This window comes from Sus scrofa, chromosome 2 (assembly GCF_054392235.1).
Source record: "Sus scrofa isolate SSC_HxYL_T2T_F1_AM1 chromosome 2, Sscrofa_HxYL_maternal_Yorkshire_Landrace_v2.0, whole genome shotgun sequence".
NCBI classification, from domain to species: Eukaryota; Metazoa; Chordata; class Mammalia; order Artiodactyla; family Suidae; genus Sus; species Sus scrofa.
The window spans coordinates 128576340-128602165 of NC_139384.1; the positions used below are offsets into that span (position 1 = coordinate 128576340).

Genomic DNA, 25826 nt, shown 5'->3' on the forward strand with positions numbered 1-25826 from the left:
ATTTCTAGGAATCCCACCTAACATTCTCAGATTAGGAGGTTGATGCAAAGGTAATTTTTGGAGGCCTAGAGTAGCACTATTCTTATATATAAATGGTATTGTGATGACTTAGTTGAAAATCACCCATACTTTAGTGGAGGAAAATTAGTAGGCACATCTGTAAAGATAAATATTTTTATGTAGGTAGTCATTTACCTTAGCTGGTACTTAATTCTCACTGGGGTTTTATAAAGGGTGGCTTTCATAGAATTTAAGTATAAATTAACTAATGATAAATTTTATTTGATCATTAAGTCTTAAATTTTATTTTAAAATTATTTACTTTCAAAAGTTAGATATAATTGACATAAAACATTGCAGCCTAGTGACAATATTTGTATATATCACCACAATAAGTATAGTTAACATCCATTATTGTTAAAGATTTTTTTCTTGTGATGAGAACTTTTAAATCTACTTTCTAGTCTGTTAACTAGACTTACTGCAATTATTTCACAATATATACAAATATTGAGTTATGTTTTATAACTGAAACTAGTATGTCAGTTGTATCAATAAAAAAGATATATTAAAATATATACTTTCTTAGTAACTTTCCAGTATAAAATAGAGTGTCATTAACTATTATCACCATGTTGTACATGATATCCCCAGGACTTATATACCTTACAATTGGAAGTTTGTACATTTTGACCATCTACAGTCATTTTATCCACCCTTCTATTTCCCTGCCTCTTTCAACAGTCTTAGCTGTTTTCTGTGTGCATTTGTTTCGTTTGTTTTTTTATTATCTTAGAGTTTATAAAATAATTAGATAAAGGAAAATCGACTTTGAGTGGTTAATGTAGTGATTTTCACTTACTTTGCAGTCTAAGAAGTGATTGGTAAATGTGTCTCATTATGTAATTATATTTTTAAAGGCATGGCAGAAAGCTCGAAGTGATGGATGGGAGCGAGCCTTTTGTGAAAAGAATTTTCTTTCACAAGCTACGATGGAAATAATCATAGGCATGAGAACTCAGTTGCTTGGTCAACTTAGAGCATCAGGTAAAGTTTTCCTCCAAAGAGCATATTTAAAATACTGAGAGTACTCTGCCCATACCTTACAGTATTTCTAGTGTTAAGTAATGCCATCTTATTTTTATGATATTATCACATTGTATATCTTGTGATTATGAACTGCTTTGTATACTTCTGCATACATCAACTTTTTGCTGATTAAAAAATCATTGTAGAAGTCGTAGTTGAGAAATACATGAATACTTTTAGATACTGCTAGTGATGAACAATTTATATTTGCGGGCAAAAATTAATTTATATATTATACTTGTTATATTTTATCACTGTTAATAAACATTTAGCTCTATGAAATAGAAACTATAAAAATTTTAGTAGATTGGTATGAATGCTGGCCTTTATGGTTTTAGAACATAAAACAACTAGTAATCACTTGAAGTTATATGATTTTTTTAAGATAATGCAAGTTTTGTTATTTTATTTTATTTTATTTTTTTATTTTTTATATATTTTTTTTTGTTGTTGTTTTTTTGTTTTTTAGGGCTGTACCACGGCATATGGAAGATCCCAGGCTAGGGGTCCAATCAGAGCTATAGCTGCAAGCCTATATCACAGCTACAGCAATGCCAGATCCGAGCCGCGTCTGCGACCTACACTACAGCTCACAGCAACGCCGGATTCTTAACCCACTGAGTGAGGCCAAGGATGGAATCCGCAACCTCATGGTTCCCAGTAGCATATGCTTCTGCTGTGCCACGTCGGGAACTCCCTGTTATTTCATTTTAGAATTACTCTTTAAATTTCTTTTTGAGTGGCATGTACTTTGAGGAAATAATCAGAAGAAAAGTGTTGCAGCCTGGGTTCATGGAATAGCTGAAGTGCCACAATAATAAGGAATGAACCAGAGAATTTAGAGTTATCTCAAATACAGGGACATATGAAGGACTTTGGAAACTCAAGCAAGAATACTCTATATTTGACTTTACTTCAGAATTAGTGTCTATTGTAACCAAAATATTATTAATACCATTCAGTAGAATACTTTAGGTTTTTAGCTGTGATTTAGCTGTGATTCTGATAGCAGCTTATGAAGAACTTTATTATAAGAATATGTGTTTTTTAAGTCCCTAAATCCCCAGTGAGTCTTCTAACTTTAGCCTAAATAAACCTAAAGTTTCTTAGAATACTGATTCTATATTTTAAACTTTTCAGAAGAGACTTTATGAATTATTGTGGAATTTGAATATCATTAAACTTGTATGAGTAATGAATTTTTTTTTTTTGGTAAAAACCACAAATTTAGATGTATATTTTGTACAATAGAAAAAGTCGATGTGGTTTTTTCCTCTTTCTAGGTTTTGTTAGAGCGCGAGGTGGTGGTGACATCCGAGATGTTAACACAAATTCTGAGAACTGGGCTGTTGTCAAAGCTGCATTGGTTGCAGGCATGTATCCTAATTTAGTCCATGTGGACAGAGAGAATGTAGTATTGACAGGGCCAAAGGAGAAAAAAGTACGGTTTCATCCCACTTCAGTTCTCAGTCAGCCTCAATATAAAAAGGTAAAACATTTTGAATACTCTTAGGCCTTGAGGTAAAACTAATCTAATTTAGATAGTTGAAGATCAATGAAAAATGTTCCAAATACCAGCCTGCTTTAAGAAATTAATTAGTGGAGTTCCTTTTGTGGTGCAGTGGGCTAAGAATCTGATGTTGTCTCTGTGGTGGCTCAGGTTCAATCCCCAGCCTGGCACAGTGGGTTAAGGATCTAGCATAGCCACAGCTGTGGCGGAAGTTGCAGTTGTAGCTCAGATTCAGTCCCTGGGCCGGGGACTTCTATATACTGTGGGTATGGCCGGAGTAAAATAGAAGAAAAGAAAAAAAAAGAAAATATTTAGTTATATATGTACAATTCAGCAGTGGGACAAAATTTTGATTGAATCTTATAGTTGGAAGAGGTAGCATGTTAAGCAGTGAAGACTTCTATTATACAAACTGTGAGAAATGACTTGCTTTAATTTTGGGGTACTAGTATACATCATCTGTTTCACTAAGAGAATTTTATGTTTTAAAAATGTCAGTAAATTAAGTGATGCATTAACAATTTTTTAAATTTATTTTCCTAATAGATTCCTCCAGCCAATGGTCAAGCTGCAGCAATTCAGGCACTGCCCACAGATTGGCTTATTTATGATGAAATGACCAGAGCTCATAGAATAGCTAATATTAGATGTTGTTCAGCAGTGACTCCTGTCACTGTCTTGGTATTCTGTGGACCAGCTAGGCTGGCAAGTAATGCTCTTCAGGAACCTTCATCTTTTCGAGGTAAATATATTATGAAGGAAATAAAAATGTATTTGAAATAAAACTTTTTTCTTTTTACTGAACTAAACAAATTTTGAAATTATAAATGTTTATATGGTAGTTGCCCTCTTTTGACATAGTAAGACTAATTTAAAAATACTGAAATGTACCACTGTTCCTGAAATTGATTTTTAAGGTACCTAATACTGATTTGTGTGTTTTTGATTAATCTTGCTGATAGGAAGTTTGTTTTTTTCTTCCATTTGAATTTAAAGGATGGTAAGGTAATTGTTTAAAGGAAAAGTTACCCATAATCCCTTTACTCTTATGCAAACACTTTTTAATATTTTATATTTTTTCTGTATGTTTACATAATTTTAGGTAATTTCACCCATAACTTATTTTATATTCTTCTATTTTCACTTTACAAAATATGAAAAACACTTTTACTATATCATATTAATGGCTAGAAAATATTTTATCACATTAAAGTGATGTAATGCATTTAAAATATTCCTTTATAGTTGGACATCTTGATTGTTTCCATTTCTTGGCTGTTTGGTGATTCAGCAAAAATTTATTGGGCAGCTAATGTATGTCAGGGATTGTGCTAGGAGTTGAAAATGTACCAAGATAGACAAAGTATTTCTGTCTTCAGAAGTTTACATGGTAGTGGGAGTAGACATATAGCAAAAAAGTAAATAATATGCATGGTACTTTGAAGGAAATAAAGAGGGCCGCCTTAGAAGTAACCTGCTTTAGAATGAGACCTAGACAGATTTCTCTGAGAAGATGAGATTTAAGCTGAGACCTAAAGTATGAGAAGAAGCCAGCCACGTGAAGATGCAGAAATATGCTCTAGGTAGAAGAAGATGGCAAGGGCCAAGATTCTGGACTAGGAAATGATATCTTACAGAAAGATGTATGACTGGGACTTCAGTGATTAAGGGGAAGATGAGATGAGCTAAGGTTGAAGGAAAGGTATGGACTTGTAAGGAATATGCAAAGGAAGCCATTGGAAGATTTTAAGTAAGGGAGTGATATGATGTGATTTATGTTTAAAAAAATCATTTTGGCTATGAGAATGGATTGCTTGAAGGAGCAAGAATGGAAGAGAGGAGGCAAGTAGGAGGCTTTTGCAGTGGTCTTATGGTAGGTAATGATGGCTTACAACTACAGTGGTGGCATCTGATATGGAAAGAAGTATATTTAAAATTATTTTGGATGTACTAGTAACTCATGGATTGAATGTTACTGGTGAGTGAAAAGGAGGAATCTGTAACTCTCAGGTTTTTTGCTGTGGTAACTTACTGAATAATCATTGCCACTTATTTAAGATTCAGAAAACTGGGAGGAGCGGGTTGTGTAGGGGAGAAGTCAAGGATTTTGTTTTAGATGTGTTAAATTTGAGATGGCTCAGGAATCCCAAGTTTATACATCTGAAGCTCAGGGAAAATGTTTGGACTGGTAATACAAATTGGGAAGTCATCAGCTTGTAAATGATATTAAAGACATGAGAATGAAGTTTCTGAAGAGAATGTATAGAGAAGAGGATTCTTGACAAAATTCTAGAAATTTTGAAATTAGAATTTGAGTAGAGAAATAAAGAATGGTAAATATTGAGATTTAATTTGTGTTCTATTGTGTTTGGAGTATTCTCCACACACATTGTTAGTATATCAAGAAGATTTGTATAAATATAGAATATCTGTATTTACTTTTTTTTTCTATTACATAAGTGAAATTTTTTTTCCCTTTTAATATGTATTTAAATAGCGGATGGGATTCCTAATGACAGTAGTGATAGTGAAATGGAAGACAGAACTACTGCTAATTTGGCAACTTTAAAACTTGATGAGTGGCTCAGTTTCAAACTAGAGCCAGAGGTAAGTTGCTTTTTAGTAATGTGATAAATTTCTTTCATTCGGTTGTATTAATTGATATATAGTGTGATGAAAATTATGTCTTGTGTATTGAGCCCTTGGTATGAGAGACTACAGCTTGTTTTTTGATTTTCATAGGGCCTTCATACATTCTTTGTCATATTGGGTTTTATTCCTATAGAGGATTTGAAAGGCCCAATTGTGATTCAGTATTTAAGCATGGTAATATTTGAATATTTTTGTGTATATAAGAAAATAATTGAATATTGGATACACAGAAACTTTTCCATAACTTTGTTTATAAGAGAAAGATGAGTTCATTCTGTTTTCTCTTTTCAGGTATCTCTGAAGTAGGAAAGATGAATGTTTCCTTCCAAGTTAAAAATTTTCTTGACAAAGCCTTCCCTTAATCCATCTTTACTTTTAAAGATAATTATGTATTCTTTTTTTGGACAGTGTCAACAGAAAAGTTGATACTAGTTAGATTTACTTTTTTTTTTTTTTTAAACCATCCCTTCATCACTTGAACCTTCTGCAGTTTCTTTTCCATTCCCATCAATCTTTCACTTCATTGAAACTGTACTTACCAAAGTCAATATTGTCGCCTCCATATTGTCAAAGCCAGCCTGATGTCCTTGATAAATTTGACCTTTCTTTCTTTCATATTTGACACTATTGTCCTTACCTTCATTTTATTTTATTTTATTTTGTTTTTTAAATTCTATTTTATTTTATTATAAAATAAAAAGATGATAAGGACAATGGTGCCAAATATGAGAGCATGGCCAAATTTTTTTTTTGTCTTTTTAGGGCCGCACCCAAGGCATATGGAGGTTCCCAGGCTAGGGGTCGAATCAGACTATAGCTGCCCGTCTACATCACAGCCATGGCAATGTGGGACTGAGCTGCATCTGTGATCTACCCCACAGCTTATGGCAATGCCGAATCCTTAACCACTGAGCAAGGCCAGGGATCGAACCCATGTCTCTTGGATACTAGCTGGGTTTGTTAACCACTGAGCCACGATGGGAACTCCCTTATCATCTTTCTATAATTCTGCCCATCCCCATTTTTTTCTCCTCAACCCTGACCCAGTTTCTTTGTCACTAGTTTCTATGGCATTAATTTTTCCTTATTCTTCTTTCTAGAGAGGTTATTCCTTTTTAGAGTCTGTCACTGACTCTTCTGTATGTGCTTGTGCCTTAAATTTAGATGTTCTGTAGTAGTCTATGGTTTTACTCTGTTCTCCTCACTATCTCTGCACAATCTTACCACTATGTATAGATTTAGTAATCATTTATGCACTGATTACTCCAAGGTGTATCTTACCTGTATCTCTAGTTTATGCTTAACTTTGGACCTGTGAATCCAGCTGCCTTCTGAACATCAGCATTTGGATGTTCTTCAGGCACCAAAATAAAAGTATGAATGGAACTAAATGTATTTTTCTTTATTTACTTTGCTATTTCTTTCCCATATTAATCACACTCTACCACACATTTTTTATCTCTCTCTCGTTGGACTGTTGCATTTGATTTTGTGTCTTTAGTGCTGCCTCAAAATGGTAAATAAGAAATTTGATTTCTTTCATGGAAGAAAATAATGAAATTGATAGTACATTATATGAAATGTGAAACATGTTCTTTGGAAACAGTTGAAGACCTAAACTAATAAATAGTTGTCTTGCAACTGTGATAGACATTTTGTTTATATCTACTTGAACTGAGGAAACAATCTCATTATAGGCAGCCAGTTTATTGCTGCAGCTAAGACAGAAGTGGCATAGCTTATTTTTACGTCGAATGAGAGCTCCATCCAAACCTTGGTCTCAAGTTGATGAAGCTACCATAAGAGCAATTATAGCTGTTTTAAGCACTGAAGAACAGGCTGCAGGTTTACAACAACCATCTGGGATTGGCCAAAGGCCAAGGCCTATGTCTTCAGAAGAACTTCCTTTGGCATCATCTTGGAGATCTAATAATAGCAGGAAAAGTTCAGCAGATACTGAATTTTCTGATGAGTCTACTACTGCAGAAAGGTAAATTTATGGTATTTATCAAAGTGAGTATTTTTCTCTAGGAAAATAGTTATCATAGAATTGCATGCTTTTATAATATTTAAAAATTACTTTCTTAAGTCTAAGGTACATAAAAAAGTCACAAGTAAATGAGAAGAGTTTCTTACTTTTAGAACATAGTTCTTGTAATTATTAAGATAGTATGGAGGATTTCAAGCTCCTGAAGTCTTGATTATTTAACAAGGAAAGTTTTGTCAGCAAAACCCCAAAAATGTTTAATTTCCAGAATACACAAATTCAGGGTCTGTAAAAAAAGATAGCAACATTTTTAAAATTTTAGTTGATATATGTCAAGCAATGTCTTTTCTGGCCACCTTACTGTAAGAAACATTGACTACAGCCATTTAGAACAGCCTCCCCAAAAGTGTTACCTAGACATCAAGAACACTGACTAGAATTCCTACAGAACAATAGTTTATTCATTCATTCAGGGACACATTGAATGCCTATTTTTCTTGGTGTGAGGGATATAGCATTGTATGAGACAAAATCTCTTCAGAGAGTTTACATTTTATTGAGGGGAGACATAAATTGAAAAAGTAAATAAATGTCTTGGTAAAATTTGTTACAGTTTAGCTAAATTCTTTTATCCTTTCTAACATTTGGTAATTAGATGTGTTTTTTTTTGTTTATTATATGATTGTTGATAATAATGAGAGCTCTTATATTGAATTATTTTATCCAAAAATGTATTTGGTAATAAAACGGTGGTTAAAATGAATTGTTGGCCATGATTCAGAAATATTTATTTTGTAAAAATATTTATTAGAATCAATTTAAATTACTTTATATCAGTTAAAATTTTTTTAACCCTGTTAAAATTGATGACAGAGACAGCATTCTTGCCTGGAGTGCTAGTCTTGACCACATGGTAAGTAGTCTCTTGTGTTAAGAATATGATTTCATGAATGTTAAAAAACTGAAAATAGAAACAATGGAAACATAAAATATGTGATGCTTATTATTTTTAAAGGATCAGGTGTCTTACATAGTATCTACCTTCTTTTGAAGAGATTTTGCATATTTGAATGAAGCACAAAGGCATGTTATTAGTGAAGACGTCAGTTAAAGAGGAATAATACATGGTGGTTTTCAAGTTCTTCATACATTACATTTTGGTAATAATTCAGCCAGTTGCTAAGAAAGCCTTCTTATAATGAGTGTACCTGAACCTTTTTCTCTGATATAGATACTGCCAAATGAAAGGAAAAGAGTAGAAAACACATTTTCTACCTAGACACTTTTTTTTCAGGTTTTTTTTTTTTGCCTTTTCAGGACTGTACCCACAACGTATGTAGGTTCCCAGGCTAGGGGTTGAATCAGAGCTGTGGCCGCTGGCCTATACCACAGCCACAGCGACTTGGGATCCCAGCCGCGTCTGCGACCTACACCAGAGCTCACAGCAATGCCGGATCCTTAACCCACTGAGCAAGGCCAGGGGTGGAACCTGTGTCCTCATGGATACTAGTCAGGTTCATTTCCGCTGAGCCATGACAGGAACTTCGACACTTTTTTTTAAAAAGATTGTTCTAAAATTTTGCTTGAACAATGATTTTTTGAATATATTTACATAGAAATTGTTAATGTGGTAGTGTTATTTCTAGACTCATCTGTAGAAAACTTTTGTGTGTTTATACACATGTTTATATGCACACACATACTACACACATACATTTTTAGGAAAGAAAGACCTTTTTTCTTTATAAAAATAGTACATGCTCATTTAATAAAATTTAGAAATACAAAAGAAAGTCAGAATTATAAAGTGTGGTATGTTTTGCTTTAGAAACTGATTATGTTATAAATTCATTTTTTTCACCTGTGATACAAGGATCCACCATTTTTCTTTTTTTACAAGTATTGCTTTGTACTCTTCATTCTCTTAACTGTTGAACAGTGAGGTACAGATTAGACTTTTTGTAGTATTAATAAATAAGGCCTGGAGTTGATATAGGTGGGTGAGTAAGATTTATTTTTGAATGGAGAAGTTATAACCTAGTGGGATTACTTCTTAGAGGAAAGGTATTTATAGTTAGAGTTCTTACTCTAGGATGGCAAGGTATAGATTAATTTCTTTTAATAAAAGCATTTTATTGAAACTTTGTTTAAGAAACTGTTAAAAAGACACTACTCATGTCTCATCTTAAAATTAGACCAATTTTTAGCTTTCGTTTTCTAAATAATAATTTACTTTTTTACAGAGGGTAAACATATTTCTTATAAATGAGTTCTATATCAGAACTCTGTGTTCCTCTTAAATGAAAATTTAGGTGGGTTTACACAAATGCTTTGTTTCTACCTGTTTGAAATTTTTAGACAAACTCAGCATGAGAGAGAGAAAGGCTAGAATAGAGCACAGAGTGAAGGATCAACCTGAAAACCACAAAAGTAAACATTTATTTCTGTTGAAAACATCATTTTTATTTTAATAAGGTGTTACCCTCAGTTAAGTTCTGTTACCTAATCTTCAAGTGAAGTAGGTACCAGGGTAAGAATTATGGAATTTTATAGGTGTAACTTGATAATTCATTGAACTTAAGTTCACAAGAGGAAAAATACCTGAAATGTTGGTTTGTTTACAGATGATTCAGTTGTTCATTCATGATATATTTTTTGTTAATATGCTTAGAGTTTAGCTATTTTATCTTATTTGTGAAAGAAATGATATTGGATCTAAGGTATTTATTGAAAGAGAAGCAAATTGTGGGGATAAGCTATTTTAACTTGTTTTGAAGCCAGAGTAATTATAATTGCAAGACTCTATGGAAGTTTATGAAATGTTGATGGCTTTACTCTTTTCTGTTTTGTTTATTTATTACAAGTATTGTTAAACACAGCAAAGTGAATGATATGCCATAGGTGAACTCCATATTCCAGATTCAGTGGTTTACCAAGATTTTCATATACTTGCTATATCTATCCTAATTGTTATTTTTTTGATTCTTTTTTGTTTACATATTTTAAAATCAGTCTCACATACCATGTCATTTTGCCTTTCTGTATTTATATATACATTTCTTAAAAATAGAGGCATTTTTTCCTATGTAATCAAAACTGAGTTACCAATCCTGATAAAATATTCATTTCCCCAGTTCTCAAACTATAGATTTATTTGAAACCACATCCAAAGAAAACTCGTGCATTGTATTAGGGTGTCCTGTTTCTCAAGTCTCTTGTGATCTAGAGAAGTTAGTTTCTCTGTTGACTTTTGAGGAAACCAGGAATTATGAGATGTACTGCTTTCTGGATTTGTCTCTTTTTATTGCTACACCCTATGTATTTTATGGAAACTGGTGGTTAGCTCTCAGGGCTATATTAGATCAAGTGTTTGGACAAGGATACCTTATAGGTGATGCTGTGAACTTTATATTGCACTATTTTAGGAAATACTTAATGTCTTTTCTTTTTTTGATGTCTGGTTGTTCCACTAAGACATATCCTTTTTTTTTTTTAATTATATAGAGTTTCTGACTGCATTTATTCATAAAATTTTAAAACAGAAGACTCTTAGCATTTATCTAGTTTAATTCCTTCATTTAACAGATAAGAAATTAAAGCTCAGATAAATTAAAAGACTTGCCCAGAGTCACCTACCTAGTTAGCTATAAATTTAGTGCTATCCTAGAAATTTTCTTTCCTGACTGTAGTCCAGTATTATTTCCACTTTACCGTATGGTAATTTTTTTAATATGTTTTTAAAATCTATTTTACTTGGCTTTAAGATATTATATGAAGGGGGAAGGGAAATGGAGAGGGTGATAAGGGTCATTAGCATAGATGTATTTAAACAATTTTATAAAATTAAAAGTCATTAAATATCAGTATAAAACTATTGTTAAGGACACCTGTAGTGTCATAAAAGAGGTTAGGAATTTTGTAAGGGAAATATACTTGGGTGTTTGTTAATATTAAGGTAAAGATTTTCATAGATTGTTTTAAATGTATTTTTACCTGTTGTTTCTATAACTGTATCCTAATAGTACAGCTGTTTCCTCTAAACGTAATAGAAGAATGAAATTGCCTTTTTAAATCCTGTTCCATAAATGATAGTCATTGGAAAATTGACTTGAGATGGAGTCTGCTTTCTATTATGAACTTATAACTGATTTTTGCTTCCTCCTTCTCACTCAAGAGTATTGATGAAATCTCCATCTCCAGCACTACACCCACCTCAAAAGTACAAAGACAGAGGAATTTTACATCCTAAACGAAGCGCTGATGACCGGTCTGACCAATCTTCTGTGAAATCTACAGACAGTAGTAGTTATCCAAGTCCTTGTGCTAGTCCTTCTCCCCCATCCTCAGGAAAGGTAGAGTATCAAGGATTTGTAGCATATCTAATGTTATGTATTTAAACAAAATTATAAAATAATTCTGTTTTTCAATTACTAGTCATGGCCCTGTCCTAGATAAAAATCGAAGCTGGCAAACTTGAGGCACTTTGGGTAAATTTTTTAGTTTTTCCTGCTTGCCAAATATTTCTGGTTATCATCATCTTAGGGTGTTTTAAAACTAATAGATCATTCACTGATGGCTTGTAGCTAGGTAGTTTATGGTTTCCTGTCTATGTCTTTAGAAACCTTTTTTTTAAAAAACAAATGACAAGAGGATTATCTTAAGTTTTGGCCTATATTTTCAGAATTGAAAACAATAATTTCTTTCAATTTATAATTCATTTCTCCAATTCCATGATTATATTAAAAATACAAAATTGCATGGGGTTAGGAAGTAGGAAATGTTGATAAGGAATTGAGAACTATTTATCTTTTAAAATAATTTTTAACATGGGGAATTCCTGCTGTGGCACTGTGGGTTCAGGATCCAGTATTGTCTCCATGGCGGTGCAGGTTTGATCCCTGGCTAGGTACAGTGGGTTAAGAATCCAGCATTTCCACAGCTGTGGCATAGGTCGCAGTTGCAGCTCAGATTCAGTCCCTGGCCCCGGAACTTCCATATGCTGCAGGTGTGGCCGGAAAAGAAAAATAAATTGTAATATGGATGATTTCAAATATTTAAAATATGTTTGCTTTTACTGTCCTGCATTGTTAGTACCTGAGTAAGTATTTCATTAGTGTTATTTAACTGTATGTTGTGGTCCAGGTGAAAATATTTGCTGAAATATGAAATATTTTTGCAGATTTGCATTCTTAGGTTTTAAGGTAGTTTTTTGTTTTTAATTTTAAAAAAACTTATATTAAGGCATAATTTACACAGAGAAATTCACCAACTCAAACTGTATAATTCAGTGAATTTTGACAAATGTGTACAGTCATGTAACTGTACTACAGTCATATACAGAACATTCTCACCACCCCTGAATTCTGGCAGCCATTGAACTGTCTTTGTTGCTAGAGTTTGTGGTTTTTTGGAATTTCTCATAAATGGAATCATGGGAATATAGATTTTTATGACTCGCTTATTTTACTTTTGAAATTCATTCATATTATTGATACAGTCGATTTTACTTTTCATTGCTGAATAATATTTCATTATATGGATATATCACAGTTTTTCCATTCGCCATTGATAGGCATTTAGATTATTTCCATTTTTTGACTGTTATGAATAAAGCTACTCTAATACTCAGGTACAAGTCTTTGTGTGTAGATATGTTTTCTCTTCTTGAGTACATACCCAAGAGTGGGTTTTTTGGGTTGTATGCTAAGTGTAATTTTATGAGAAACTACCCAACTGTTTTCCAAAATAGTTGTATTGTTTTCCATTCCCTTCATGAATCAACAAGAATTCCATTTGTTCAGTATTCTTAATCCTTGACATTACTAATCTCTTAATTTTAGTCATTATTGTGGGTATATATAATACTCTGTTGTAGTTTTAATTTGCATTTCCCCAGTGACTGATGATGTTGTGCATCATTTCATGTGCTTTTTGCCATTACTGCATCTTTTTAGGTGAACTATTCAAATTTTAATTTTTTTTGAGTTGTTTATTGGTTGTTTTTTTTTTTTAGTTGTAAGGAAGAGTTTTTTAATATATTTTGGATACAAGTCTTAATTGTATATGTCTTGCAAATTTTTCTAATAGGCTCTGCTTGTACTTACATTTCCTAATGGTGTCTCTTAAAGAACAAATGTTTTTAATTTTGATGGAAGTCCATTTAATTTTTTTTTTCCATTTTGGTTTCATCTGTTTTTTTTTTTTTTTTTCTATTATGGTTCATATTTTGTGTCCTAAGAAATCTTTGCTTAACTCAAGATTACAAAGATTTTTGTCCTATGCTTTCTAGAGATTTTATAGATGGAACTCTTACATGTAGGTATATGATCTATTTCATATACCTTGAATTAGTTGATTTTATGTTAATTTTTATTTATAGTATGGGTGGATGAAGAATTAATTTTGATGTTTGTCCATACAGTTATTCCAGCACCATTTGTTGAAAAGATTGTCTTTTTTTTTTTTAATTGATTTACCTTGGCACCTTTGCCACAAATCAATTGACCATAAATATGTGGTCTGTTTATTAGACTATGTTCTGTTTCATTGGTCTATATGCTTCTCCTTTTGCCATTGCTACAGTGACTTGATTATAATAGCTTTATACTAAGTCTTGAAATAAGTTAATGATTTTTCTCCAACTTTGTTATTCTTTTACATAGTTATTTTGGCTATTTTCAATCCTTTGTATTTTCATATAAGTTTACAAAAAACTTAGCAGTTTCAACAGAAAATTTTTTTTAGTATTTTGAGTGGAATTGCCTTAAATCTCTCTATCAACTTAAAAAAAATCTACAATTAACATTTTTTAAAAAAAAATCTACAATCTACAATCCATAAGGATATCTGCATTTATTTAGTTATTCTTTAATTTTTCTTAGCAGTGCTTTATAAATTTCAGAGTTCACATATTAAACATTTTTAAAGTTTATTCCAAAGTATTTTATGTTTTGATGTTTCTCTTTTTTTAATTTTAATTTTCTTGTGTTCATTGATAGCATAGAGAAATATATTTGGTTTCATATATATTTATCTTGTATCTCATGACCTTACTCCATTTTTTAGTTCTATTAGCTTTTTATGTACATTTCTCAGGATTTTCCTGTGTGGATAAACTGTTAATGAAGGTAGTTTTACTTTTTTCCTTTCCAGTGTAGACGCTATTTCTTCCTTTTCTTGTCTTATTTCTATGGCTAGAACTTCCAATAAAATGTTTAATAAATATATTGAGAACCCACATCTTTGTCTTGACCTTAGAGGGGGAGCCTTAAGTCTTTCACCATTTAGTGGGATGTTTTCTTTTGGATCTAGTTTGCTAAAGAGATTTGTTATAAGTACCCATTTAATGATACTGAATGACATTGATATCTATTGAAATAATAACATAGTTTTTTTTCCTTTTGTCTGTTAATATAGTGGATTTCATTGATTTTCTAATGTTTATACCTCACTTGGTCATGATGTATTATTATCCTTTTAAAGCATTGATGGATTTGATTTTGTTTAAACAAAAATGTTAAATGAGGGATATCCGTTTATGAGGAATATTACTCTCTTGTTATCTTTCCTTATGTTCTCTTCATATGATTTTGGTATCAGGGTAGTGCTGGCCTTTTAAGATTAGTTGGGAAATATTCTTTCCACTTAAGTTTTTTGGGAGAGATGTATAGATTTGGTATTATTTTTTCCTTAAATGTTTGATAGAATTCACTAGGTAAGTCATTTTTACTACCGTAATGTATCTTGAATCAGTATTACACCAGTTCAGTTGTATTTTGTGAACCTGCAACAGTATACTTTTATTTTAGCCTTCAGCCCTTTATGTTATTGGTTTCATATATTTTATTCTGCATGTTATAAATGCCACAATGTACTGTTTTTTACTTACATAGTCAGGTATTCTTTTACCAAAAGTCAGGAAAATGTCTTTTATATTTACTCAGCATTTACCATTTCCTTTGCTTTTGTTCTTTTGCATTGACACGAATTTCTGTATTGTATCATATATTTCTACCTGAAAACCTTTTAACATTCCTTTAAGTACAGATCTGAAGGAAATGAATTTTTTTAGCTTTTGTGTGAAAATTCTTTTTCATTTTTATTCTTGAAACATATTTTTACTGTGTATATAATTCTAGGTTGACGGTGACTTTCTTTTATTACTATATTACTATCATAATAGTGGTTTACATAGTTTCTGTGGAAAGTATACTGTCATCTTTGTTTCTCTGTATGCTTTGTCTTTTTTTTCTTGTAGCTGCTTTTAAGGTTTTGTTTTTATCGTTGGTTTTTAGCAATTTGATTTTGATATGACCTGGTCTGGTTCTCTTTTTATTTCTTCTTCAATATATGTATTTATAGTTTCCATTAATTTGGAGAAATTTAATGCCATTATTTTTCACATATTTTTTTCTATCTCACCTCCCTCTGTCCTTTCTGGAACTCTAGATACACAAATGATATTGTTCCACAGGTCATTGACACCCTTTTTTTTTTTTTTTTAGTTGTTACTGTTTCTTTGCTTTATTTGACATAGTTTCTGTTGCTATGTCTTTAAATTCACTGATTTTTATATGTAGCATCTACTTGATGTGTGTCTTTGCTCTAAATACTATATTTTCATCTCCATAGCTCCCTTTGGGTGTTTAAAAAAATGTCTTCTGTTTCTCCTCTCATCACATCTGCCTTCTTGAACATAATGAACATATTTAGAACAGTTGCTTTAACATTCATTTGTCCTAATTTCATAATCTGTCAGATCTTACTCTGGTACTGTTGATTAATTTTTTTGCTGGTTGTGAATCATATTCTGTTTGTATGTATTCCTTATAATTTTGTTTGGCTGCTAGATTTTTGTTGTATTCCTTTAATAGTGTTAGAACTTGTTCTGATACGCAGTTAAGTTAGTTGCAATCATTGTAATTCTTTTGAGATTTACTTTTTAAAATTTTTAAATTTTGTACTATATAGTCAGTTTACAGTGGTAGTTTCAGGTGTGCATCAAAGTGATGCAGTTATATATAAATATTGTTATATATATTCTTTTTAGATTCTTTCCCCTTATAGGCTATTATAAATTATTGAATGTAGTTCCCTGTGCTATACAGTAGGTCTTTGTTGGTTATCTATTTTATATATAGTAGCACATATATGTTAATACCAAACTCCTGATTTATCCTCCCTTCTTTTTCCCTTTGGTATCCATTTTTTTTTTATGTCTTTCAGTCTATTTCTGTTTCAAAAATAAGTTCACTTGTATCATTTTTTTTAGATTCCACATATAAGCAATATCATATAATCTTTGCCTTTGGCTTACTTCACTTATGATAATCTCTAGGTTCATCCAAATTGCTGCAAATGGCTTAATTTCATTCTTTTTTTATGACTGGGTAATATTCCATTGTGTATATATGTTACCATTTCTTTATCTGGTGGAATATTAATTGGTACAGACACTATGGAGAACAGTATAAAGGATCCTTTAAAAACTAATAATCAAGATTTATTTTAAGCAGTGTTAGGGCAGGTCCAGGGCAGTTTTTATTCTGATACTAATTTAGTTTCACTGTTAAGGTGTAATCCTTCTGTGGGCTAATGCACTATGTATGCAAGTTCTTTTCATTCTCTCTGGGTAAAAGATGAAATATACCCAACCATGTTTGAGTTCTAGGAGCTCTTTTCCTTTGGGTCTTTCCTGGCATCAGGTCATTTTTTCTTACTTAGGTGTAGTTCACTACTTAGCGAGAAACTTGTAGGGACCCTTTGTGCAGTTCCCTGGGATCTCTGTTTCCAGTCAACTCCGTTCTATCTAGTGTGCTGCCATGCAAAATCTAGTTACCTTGGCTTCTAACTCCAAAGCTTATCTGTGTAATTCAGTGAGACCATTGGATTCTGTTTGTGTTTCCCTTCCCTGCGTTATAGCCTGGAATCTATACCCAGGCAGTAGGTTGGAGCAACTTTTGTTTTGTTTTCAGACTTTGAAAGTTTATTAAAACATTTTCTGAAAATACTTTTGAAGTATAAATCAAAGTTGGCAATCCAGGATCCTTTCTTGGTATATGATTTTGAATGCTCTGAAAATGAGTCCTTGGTTTTGGCTCTTTAACTTTATGTATGTAGATTTTTATTGAGCCTATGTATGGTAGAGCTGTTTGCATTTGTTGAATATTAGGTAAAATGTTTTAGTTTGTATGTTTATGAAGATGTTATTTAATGGAGCCTTTTGATTTTGAAAGGTCAAATTACCTTTCAAGAATTTATGCATTCTTTTTTAGGGCTCAAAATCTCCTTCACCAAGACCAAACATGCCTATTCGATACTTCATAATGAAGAGTAGCAATTTGAGAAACCTCGAAATTTCTCAACAGAAGGGTATCTGGTCTACCACCCCTAGTAACGAACGGAAGCTAAATCGAGCCTTTTGGGAAAGCAGCATGGTTTACTTGGTATTTTCTGTTCAGGGATCTGGGCATTTCCAGGTAGGCCACCCTGAAACAGTAAAATGGCATTGTGCTGATTAGATCCATTAGATCATAGACATTTAAAAGAAGCTAGTTTTTTTATTGCATTGGAATTCAAGAATGTATCTTGCTTGACTAAGAATGAGGAAAGTATTGCATTTCTTCAAACGAATGATATATAGGGGTCCCTTTGTTTTTACCCTGTTTTAGCAGAGCCTGTTCAGATAAACAATTTTTCCTTCTGAGGATAATCTCAGATTTACTATTTCTCAGGTGAATTAAAAGTAATGAGAAGTGTAACTTTTTGATAAAATGTTTATTTAAATAGTTCAAAGTGGTTAGTATTGACAATCAAGAAACTGAGTGTTTCTTAACTCATCTTCATTTGATGTATATCTGAGTTTACAAAATAATGAAGTTATTATTTGATATAATTTTTGGAACTAAAAACCTAGATGTCACATTGTATCCATTTATAATGAAATAAATGTGGGTTTAGAACTGTGATATATTATTTAGAAAATCTGTTTGTATTTGAAATTATATTAGAAGGCTGGAACTGGTCTTTCCTCTGGAATTTGCTAATTCACCTTTTTTAATAAAAAACTCTTAGTAGCTGTTTTGTTTTTTGTTAAAAAAGTATAAAAAATAGCTGCTATTTTTTATACTTTTACCTTAAGTTAAAGAAAAAAACACAAAACTCAGCATTCTCAGATAAATTGAATTCAGACATTTTAATATCATCCTCACCCTCACACTTTCCCCTCATTTTACCCACAGGGATTTTCTAGAATGTCTTCTGAAATAGGAAGGGAGAAGAGTCAGGACTGGGGCTCAGCTGGACTAGGAGGAGTGTTTAAGGTGGAATGGATACGAAAAGAAAGTCTTCCCTTTCAGTTTGCACACCACTTACTCAATCCTTGGAATGACAACAAGAAAGTCCAGATAAGCAGAGATGGGCAGGTATCCAGTGGCACTTCATGTTTTTCTTCCACTTTCCTTTTTGTTTTATTTGATATTTATTTAGTGGTTTGAGGAGCAAATATAAGAATATAAATTGTATCTTCCATGTACACATGGAGAGATAATGGTTCAGTTTTGTAAGAGAGCTAGTTAAAAACCTACTTGGAAATGTGTCTGATAGCTCATTTAAAAAAAATTTTGTAAATTTGATTTCTCTCTGTCATAAATCCTTCATTAGTTGCTTCTTGGAAGTTCCTGTTGCCTTACTAACTAAAGTTATGATCAAATCCAGTATAATTCTGAAGTGATTTCACTATAATCTAAAGATAACAACAGTACCTAAGTTCTTTTTTTTTTGTGTGTGTTTTTGCCGTTTTCTCGGGCCGCTGCCATGGCGTATGAAGGTTCCCAGGCTAGGGGTCAAATCGGAGCTGTAGCCGCCGGCCTACACCAGAGCCACAGCAACGCGGGATCCGAGCTGTGTCTGCAACCTACACCACAGCTCATAGCAACGCCGGATCGTTAACCCACTGAGCAAGGCCAGGGACCGAACCCACAACCTCATGGTTCCTGGTCAGATTCGTTGACCACTGAGCCACGACAGGAACTCCAGCAACAGTACCTAAGTTCTTTATGGCTTTAACTAGTGATCTAATGTAAATAACAACTTTATAATATTTTTGTGCTTTGTTTTATTTCTGTTATGCTTTACTTTCATGATGCTGCTCATATGCATTTTAAACTGGTTAGGTTGATAGGAATTAACATGTATATTGACTATTGTGCTGCTTTATATGAGTTAATTCAATTATTAGGCCTAAAATGAGTTATTAGCCAAATTTTTTTTGTAGGAGAAAGTAGATTCAGAGCAATTAGTTTTGCCTAAGGGCACTTCTGGTAATTTATTTGGTGACTTGGTTCACATCACCATGTGAAAAGTGTTATGGTTCTTTTTAAGTGCACATGCCACAAGACAACTATAAATGACATTCTTTTCAACTATGTAAGAATATTTTTGGAAGCCCCCTTGTGGCACAGTGGATTAAGGATTCAGCATTACTGTAGTTTGGTTCAGGTCACAACTGCAGCACGGGTTTGATCCCTGGCCTGGGAACTTCTCCATGATGTGAATGTGACCAGAAAAAAAAAAAGAATGTTTTCATTTTTATTCTATAGTAATGATTTTGAAATAAATCTAATTCCTAAGAAAAGAACATTAAAAAGTCATCTTAGATAATTTCTTGAGAAAAACCCTCTAACATTTAATATAGTAGATTTCATGATGAAACCTTTGGAAGTTCAAGCTTAGTGTTTTTGCTAATCTTCTTGAAAAACAAAATTCATTATTTCCAGATAGAAAAAATTCTAGTTGCAATTTTGCAGGTAAGTTAACTACAATCTTGAAGTCTGAAAGTCAACTCTAAATCTTAAAAAGAATTAGAACAATGCATAGCATATGATTTTTAGCATGTTCTGGTAGAAACATGAATTTTAAAGTGATTTTCTTACATTTTTATCAGTGTAGCTTTTGATGATAAAAAATTCGATCTTGTTCTTTTTATGTTTATTCTGACTTTGGTTTATCTAGGAACTAGAACCTCAGGTTGGTGAACAGTTGCTCCAGTTATGGGAACGCCTTCCATTGGGAGAAAAAACTGCAACTGATTGACGCTCAGGTTGTACCATACTTGACTTTGAGTACTGACAGTATTTGTGATCATTAAGGATATCTTTCAGATTATTTATCTTTTCTTTTTTCTTCCTTTTCTTTTTCTTCTTTTTCTTTAATCCTTCCAGAACTCAGCTTCAGAAGAACCTCGTGCCTATTTATAACCACTAAATACCCTGACTTCTAAAAACTGAGATGGGGTTATGTTATGAGTAAGCTTTTCTGGTTGAAAGTGCTGCTTTAGAACCACCTTCCTCATGTAAAAGAGAAAAGGATGATTTAATTTTATAGTAATCATAGGGAATGATTATATGTTTGTTACTTGTATGTTTATAATTAAATAAAATAGTATAGTTTCATTATTTGACAAAACAGCAGTGAAACATACTTAATTTGTTGTTAAACATTTCATTTATTTAAAACACCGATTTAAAATTCTTATTATTTTTCTGTACATCTGAGCACCATTTTAGAAGAGTCAGCTCTTAAGATTTATCATTAAAAAACAAAAACAAATGATCAAATTCTTAAAATGTCCCTTTTAAAAATAGTGTGTGCTTATTGACTATTCATTCTGCCATTTTTAACCTAAGATAAATTAAAGAAAAAAAGAAAAGGGTCTTCTTTTTCTGCAACTATGAAATATAGTAAAAACTGAAGAGAGGCAGAATTTGTCCCTGATTTTTGTCAGATCAGATTAAGTGCTGAGTTTTTATTTCTGCCTCTTTTAACGTGGTGTGTACCAGACCTTCCTTTCTCCTACATTACAATCTTCACACATCTCTGATATAAACACAGTAATTATGACCTCTTTGTTTTGGCTAGAGAAACTTGATTTAAGCAAGTTAAAAATTTAAGCAAGTTATCAAGTGGAAAAAAATGCCGTTAACAGTTAATGATAGCTTGGTTGCTGTATGTCTTCCAAATTGAAGCCTCCCCCGCCCCCAAGCACCACAATTCTAAATGCCTTCTCTTTGATTTCTGGTTCTTTTTAACCTACTTAGGTTTTCAGATATGATTTCTCTTTTTTTGTCATCTGAGGTTTAATAAGTGGTGTGTAAATTTTTTAAACCCATATTAGTGCCAAATCTCATATTTCTCTGACATCTCAGAATTAATTGGTATGTTCTCTTTAACACAGTTATCTGTTAAGTTTCCTTAAAGGCTTTATGAAGGGAAATGGAAGTACAGGGAGAAATGAAAGAAATGTCTTGGTTACCGAGTTCTAAATAGGATAGCTTTGATAGCACTTCTAATGAAATGCTATATTTGGGTCATTGCTATATAACAGAAAACCAACATGCAATTTAATTTAAAGACGAAAAGAAAACTCTTAAGTCCTCTGCTATTTTATTTGAGAACAAGAAAGTGAAAAATCATGGGTCAACACAAAATCTTAAGAACCCGTCTACTTTCCCTAGGAAAGTATTATATATTGGTGCATTAGTTCACAATGTCAGCTTTGACTTTTGCCTGTATTTGTAGACATTGGGTTTTTGTTTGTTTGTTTTATACTTTGAGAGATATCTATAAATTGAACCAATGTGAATTATGTTCCACTACATGTGTATTAATGTTCTTTTCCTATTAGAGGAACTTGTGGTTTTCTGATAATGTATATATTTTGTTTAGATATATATTTGGCAGTTTACTATGGTCTACTTTGGAAGTAAGGACTTCTGAAAAATAGAACTTGTTTTAATTTCCATCTCTTTTCTAATATCTATCCCTCAATGTAAATGATGAGTTTGTTGTTATTTAAGATGAACACAATTTGAATGTAATTAAAATGCTGTTTTCTTTGAAGAGATGAACTTTAAATATACTTATTAAATGAAGTTCTGTTAAATTATTAAAACTTTTTTATTTCTGATACTATATGGTAGGACTAAGGTAACAATGATCAACAATATCTCTTGAGATATTAATGAATTTCAGACACTTTGAAGAAAACTAAATTGCTGTAGAAGATGATGGCCTCATCACCCCTTGAAAAATTTTGCTGTATTATGATGGGGGAGGGTAAAAATCTTTAGACATGTTTTTAACATAAAATCTTTGAATATTAATAAAATATGTAGCCATCCACCTTCTATTCTCAAGACACTGCATTATGGTAACATGCTATTGTATCCACTGAACAACCCAGCCTCACTCTACCAATTTTAGCAAAGATAGACAATGAAGGAGTTCCTGTCATGGTGCAGCGGCAACGAATCCAACTAGGAACCATGAGGTTGTGGGTTTGATCCCTGGCATTGCTCAGTGGGTTAAGGATCTGGCATTGCCATGAGCTGTGGTGTAGGTTGCAGATGTGGCTCGGATCTGGCATTGCTATGGCTCTGGCTTAGGCCGGCAGCAACAGCTCCTGTTGGACCCCTCACCTGGGAACCTCCTTAAGCCTGAAAAGACAGAAGACAAGGAAAAAAAAAAAAAAAACAATGAAAAAAGAATAATCTCAAATGAGTACTTCAAGAAAAGTTATACTTATTTAAGAATTTTTCCTCAGAGTCTCATTCTTTACCACTTAAAATCTTGTATCCTGAGACAGAGAAAATTCTTAAGAAATGAGTCAGATCAGCTTTACTACTGAATCAACACCAGGGCAAAAATGTTGCAACTGGATATGCACAGAGCTTCACTGTGCTCCAAAATTCTCCATGATTCTTCTCTACCCAGAGGACCACATGCAGTCAGTATGGCCAAGCCCAAAGGACACACCATGGTCTTTCTAGCCAGATGTGAATTTCTACTTGGCTATCTAATAAAATCTTAAGTTCTGTATATTCAAATTTGAACTACAATTCTTTCCTCCCAGTCTCTTCCCCTTAAAACTGTCCTTTTTTTCAGTTGATTCCAGTTTCATTCTTTAGGTTGTTCAGGCCAGAAAACTTGGAGTCATCCATGATTCCTTTATTTCTCTCAGTCTGATCCATTGGAAAATTTTCTTGGGTTTACTCTCAAAATATATCTATATTGTTTCTTACTACATCTGTCACAACCACTCTGGGCTGAGCTACCACCATTCTCACCTGGGTTATTGGAATAGCTTCCTAAGATGTCTTCCCTTTTCTATTTCCTGGTGCTGCCAATTTATTTTTAACACAGAAATCAGTGATCTTTAAAAACATTAAATCAATTCACATTACCCTGCTGCTCAAAACCCTGCAGTGGCTCCCCATTTCACTCAATAGCCAAAGTCCTTATAACATCATAAACACCTTAGATGATCTGGTTTTCCATTGCATCTCTGACCTTCTCTATGCAACTCTGCTCCTCTGTTCATTCCACTTTAGTTACACCGACCTCCTCACCATTTCTTGAATATACCAGGCAACTTCCAGCATCAGAGACTAGTTTTTGCTGTTCACTCTGCTTGGAGTGCACGTCTCAATATCAACTTGGTCAACTAGTTGTGTCATCATTTAGTGTTAGGCTTACTGTAAAGTTTTCTTTAAAGTTTTTTTTAGAACTAACAAACTTTTAAAAGTAAAATCAACTTCTTTCTTAGGTATTCAGCTCTGAATTTTAACACACATACAGATTTACATCCGCCACAATCAGGGTACAGTTCCATCACCTCCAAAACTCTGTCAGGCTTCGTTGTTACATCCTCCTCTCATCCTTAACCCTTGCCAGCCATTGGTTTCTTTTCTAGTATTCTAGTTTTCTACTTTTGAGAATATAATATAGATAAACCATAAAGTATATAACCTTTTGAGTGTGGCTTCTTTTATCATAATACCTTTAAGAGTGACCCAAGTGGTATATATCAAAGTTCTTTTTATTGATAAATAGTATTCCATTGATAAAATGTGGTACATTTTATTTTTGACCATTTACCTATCAAAAGATATTTAGGTTATTTTCCATTTTTAAAAATTACAAGCAGAACAGCTAAACATTTGTGTGCAGTAATTTTCTGTCGAAATGTGTTTCCATTTCTTGAGTGAATACTTCAGGCTGGGATTGCCAGATCATATGGTAAGTATATGTTTTATTTTATAAGAAACTGTTATTTTTCAGAGTGGCTACAACATTTTGTATTTCTACCGGCAATGTCTTAGAATTCCTAGTTGTTCCTCATTCTTGAAAGTACTTACTATTGCTGGTTTATTTTGTTTTTTCTCCATTCTGTTAGATGTGCAGTAGTATCTGATCATCATTTTAGGTTGTATCTTTCTAATATCTACTAATCTTCCTGTGTTCTTTCTTCATCTGTTTGAGCTGCTGTAACAAAATACCACAAACAACTGAAATTTATTTCTCATAGTTCTGGAGGCTGGAAGTCCAAGATCAAGGTACCAGCATGGTTGAGTGCTAATGTGAGCCCTCTTCCTGGTTGCAGGCTGATGACTTCTTACTGTGTCCTCACATAGTAGAAGATGAGGAAGCTCTCTTGGGGGCTCTTTTATAAAGGCACTTTAAAGGATTTTATAAATCCCTTTCATGAGGGCTCATCTGTCATCACCTAATCACCTCCAAAGGCCCTAGAAAGGATTCTCATATCATCACATTGGGCTTTTGGATTTTACCACATGAATTTGGGGGGCACACATATTCAGCTTCTAGCATTCACTCATACATCCTCTTTGGTGAAGTGTCTGTTCAAGTGTTTTGACCATGTAAAAATTAGATTGTTTGTTGTCTTACTGTTGAGTCTTGGGATTTCATTATATATTCAGGATACATGTTCTTTGTCAGATAAATGGTTTGCAAATTTTTTTCTTTATAGTTTGTCTTTTAATTCTCTTAGCAGTGTTTTATATTTTTAATTTTTGATGAACTACAATTTATCAATTTTTTTCTTTGTGAGTAATGATTTTAGGTATCATGTCTAAGAAGTCTTTTGCCTAATTCTCAGTCATAAATATTTTCTCCTGTGTTTCTTTCTAAAGGTTCTATAGTTTTATATTTGATATTTAGATTCATGATCCATTTTGAGTTAATTTTTGTATAAGTTATGATATTTAGGTTGAGGTTCATTTTAATGCATATAAATGTCCAGTGGCTCCAACATATAGGTGTCCACTGATGAAAAGCCTTGACTTTATTGAATTATCTTTGCACCATTATGGAAAATCAGTTTGCCATATTTCTTTGGCTCTGTTTTTAGACTCCTTATTATGTCCCTTTGAGTTATGTATCTGTCCCTTCATCAAAATGAAGCCTCAATTATTGCTGTTTTTAGAGTAATTTTAAAGAATTGGATAGTGAGGACTTGCACATCTAACCAAGATGGAGTAACAGGTATGCAATTTATTTTATTTTATTTTATTTTTTATTTTCCCACTGTACAGCAAGGGGATCAAGTTATCCTTACATGTATACATTACAATTACATTTTTCCCCCCACCCTTTGTTCTGTTGCAACATGAGTATCTAGACAAAGTTCTCAATGCTACTCAGCAGGATCTCCTTGTAAATCTATTCTAGGTTGTGTCTGATAAGCCCAAGCTCCCAATCCCTCCCACTCCCTCCCCCTCCCATCAGGCA

The 25826-nt window shown here is 32.8% G+C and overlaps 1 protein-coding gene across 50 annotated transcripts in view; it reads left to right on the plus strand.

Annotated features, from left to right (window-relative positions):
* The window catches only part of YTHDC2 (YTH N6-methyladenosine RNA binding protein C2), a 226249-nt gene extending 203831 nt beyond the window's left edge, over window positions 1–22418 (plus strand). For 45 of the 50 annotated variants that reach the window (XM_085014231.1, XM_085014241.1, XM_085014257.1 and 42 more), the window contains 10 exons: window positions 921–1047; window positions 2373–2578; window positions 3146–3341; window positions 5097–5206; window positions 6949–7241; window positions 11413–11590; window positions 17513–17716; window positions 18479–18661; window positions 20250–20337; window positions 20459–22418. In XM_085014231.1, the coding sequence (XP_084870357.1) occupies window positions 921–1047; window positions 2373–2578; window positions 3146–3341; window positions 5097–5206; window positions 6949–7241; window positions 11413–11590; window positions 17513–17716; window positions 18479–18661; window positions 20250–20330 (1578 nt within the window). In that variant the 3' untranslated portion in view covers window positions 20331–20337; window positions 20459–22418. The remainder of the gene's footprint in view (window positions 1–920; window positions 1048–2372; window positions 2579–3145; window positions 3342–5096; window positions 5207–6948; window positions 7242–11412; window positions 11591–17512; window positions 17717–18478; window positions 18662–20249; window positions 20338–20458) is intronic. The other 5 variants (XR_014838549.1, XR_014838548.1, XR_014838550.1 and 2 more) reach the window with 3 other exon arrangements.
* The last annotated feature ends 3408 nt before the right edge of the window (window positions 22419–25826 follow it).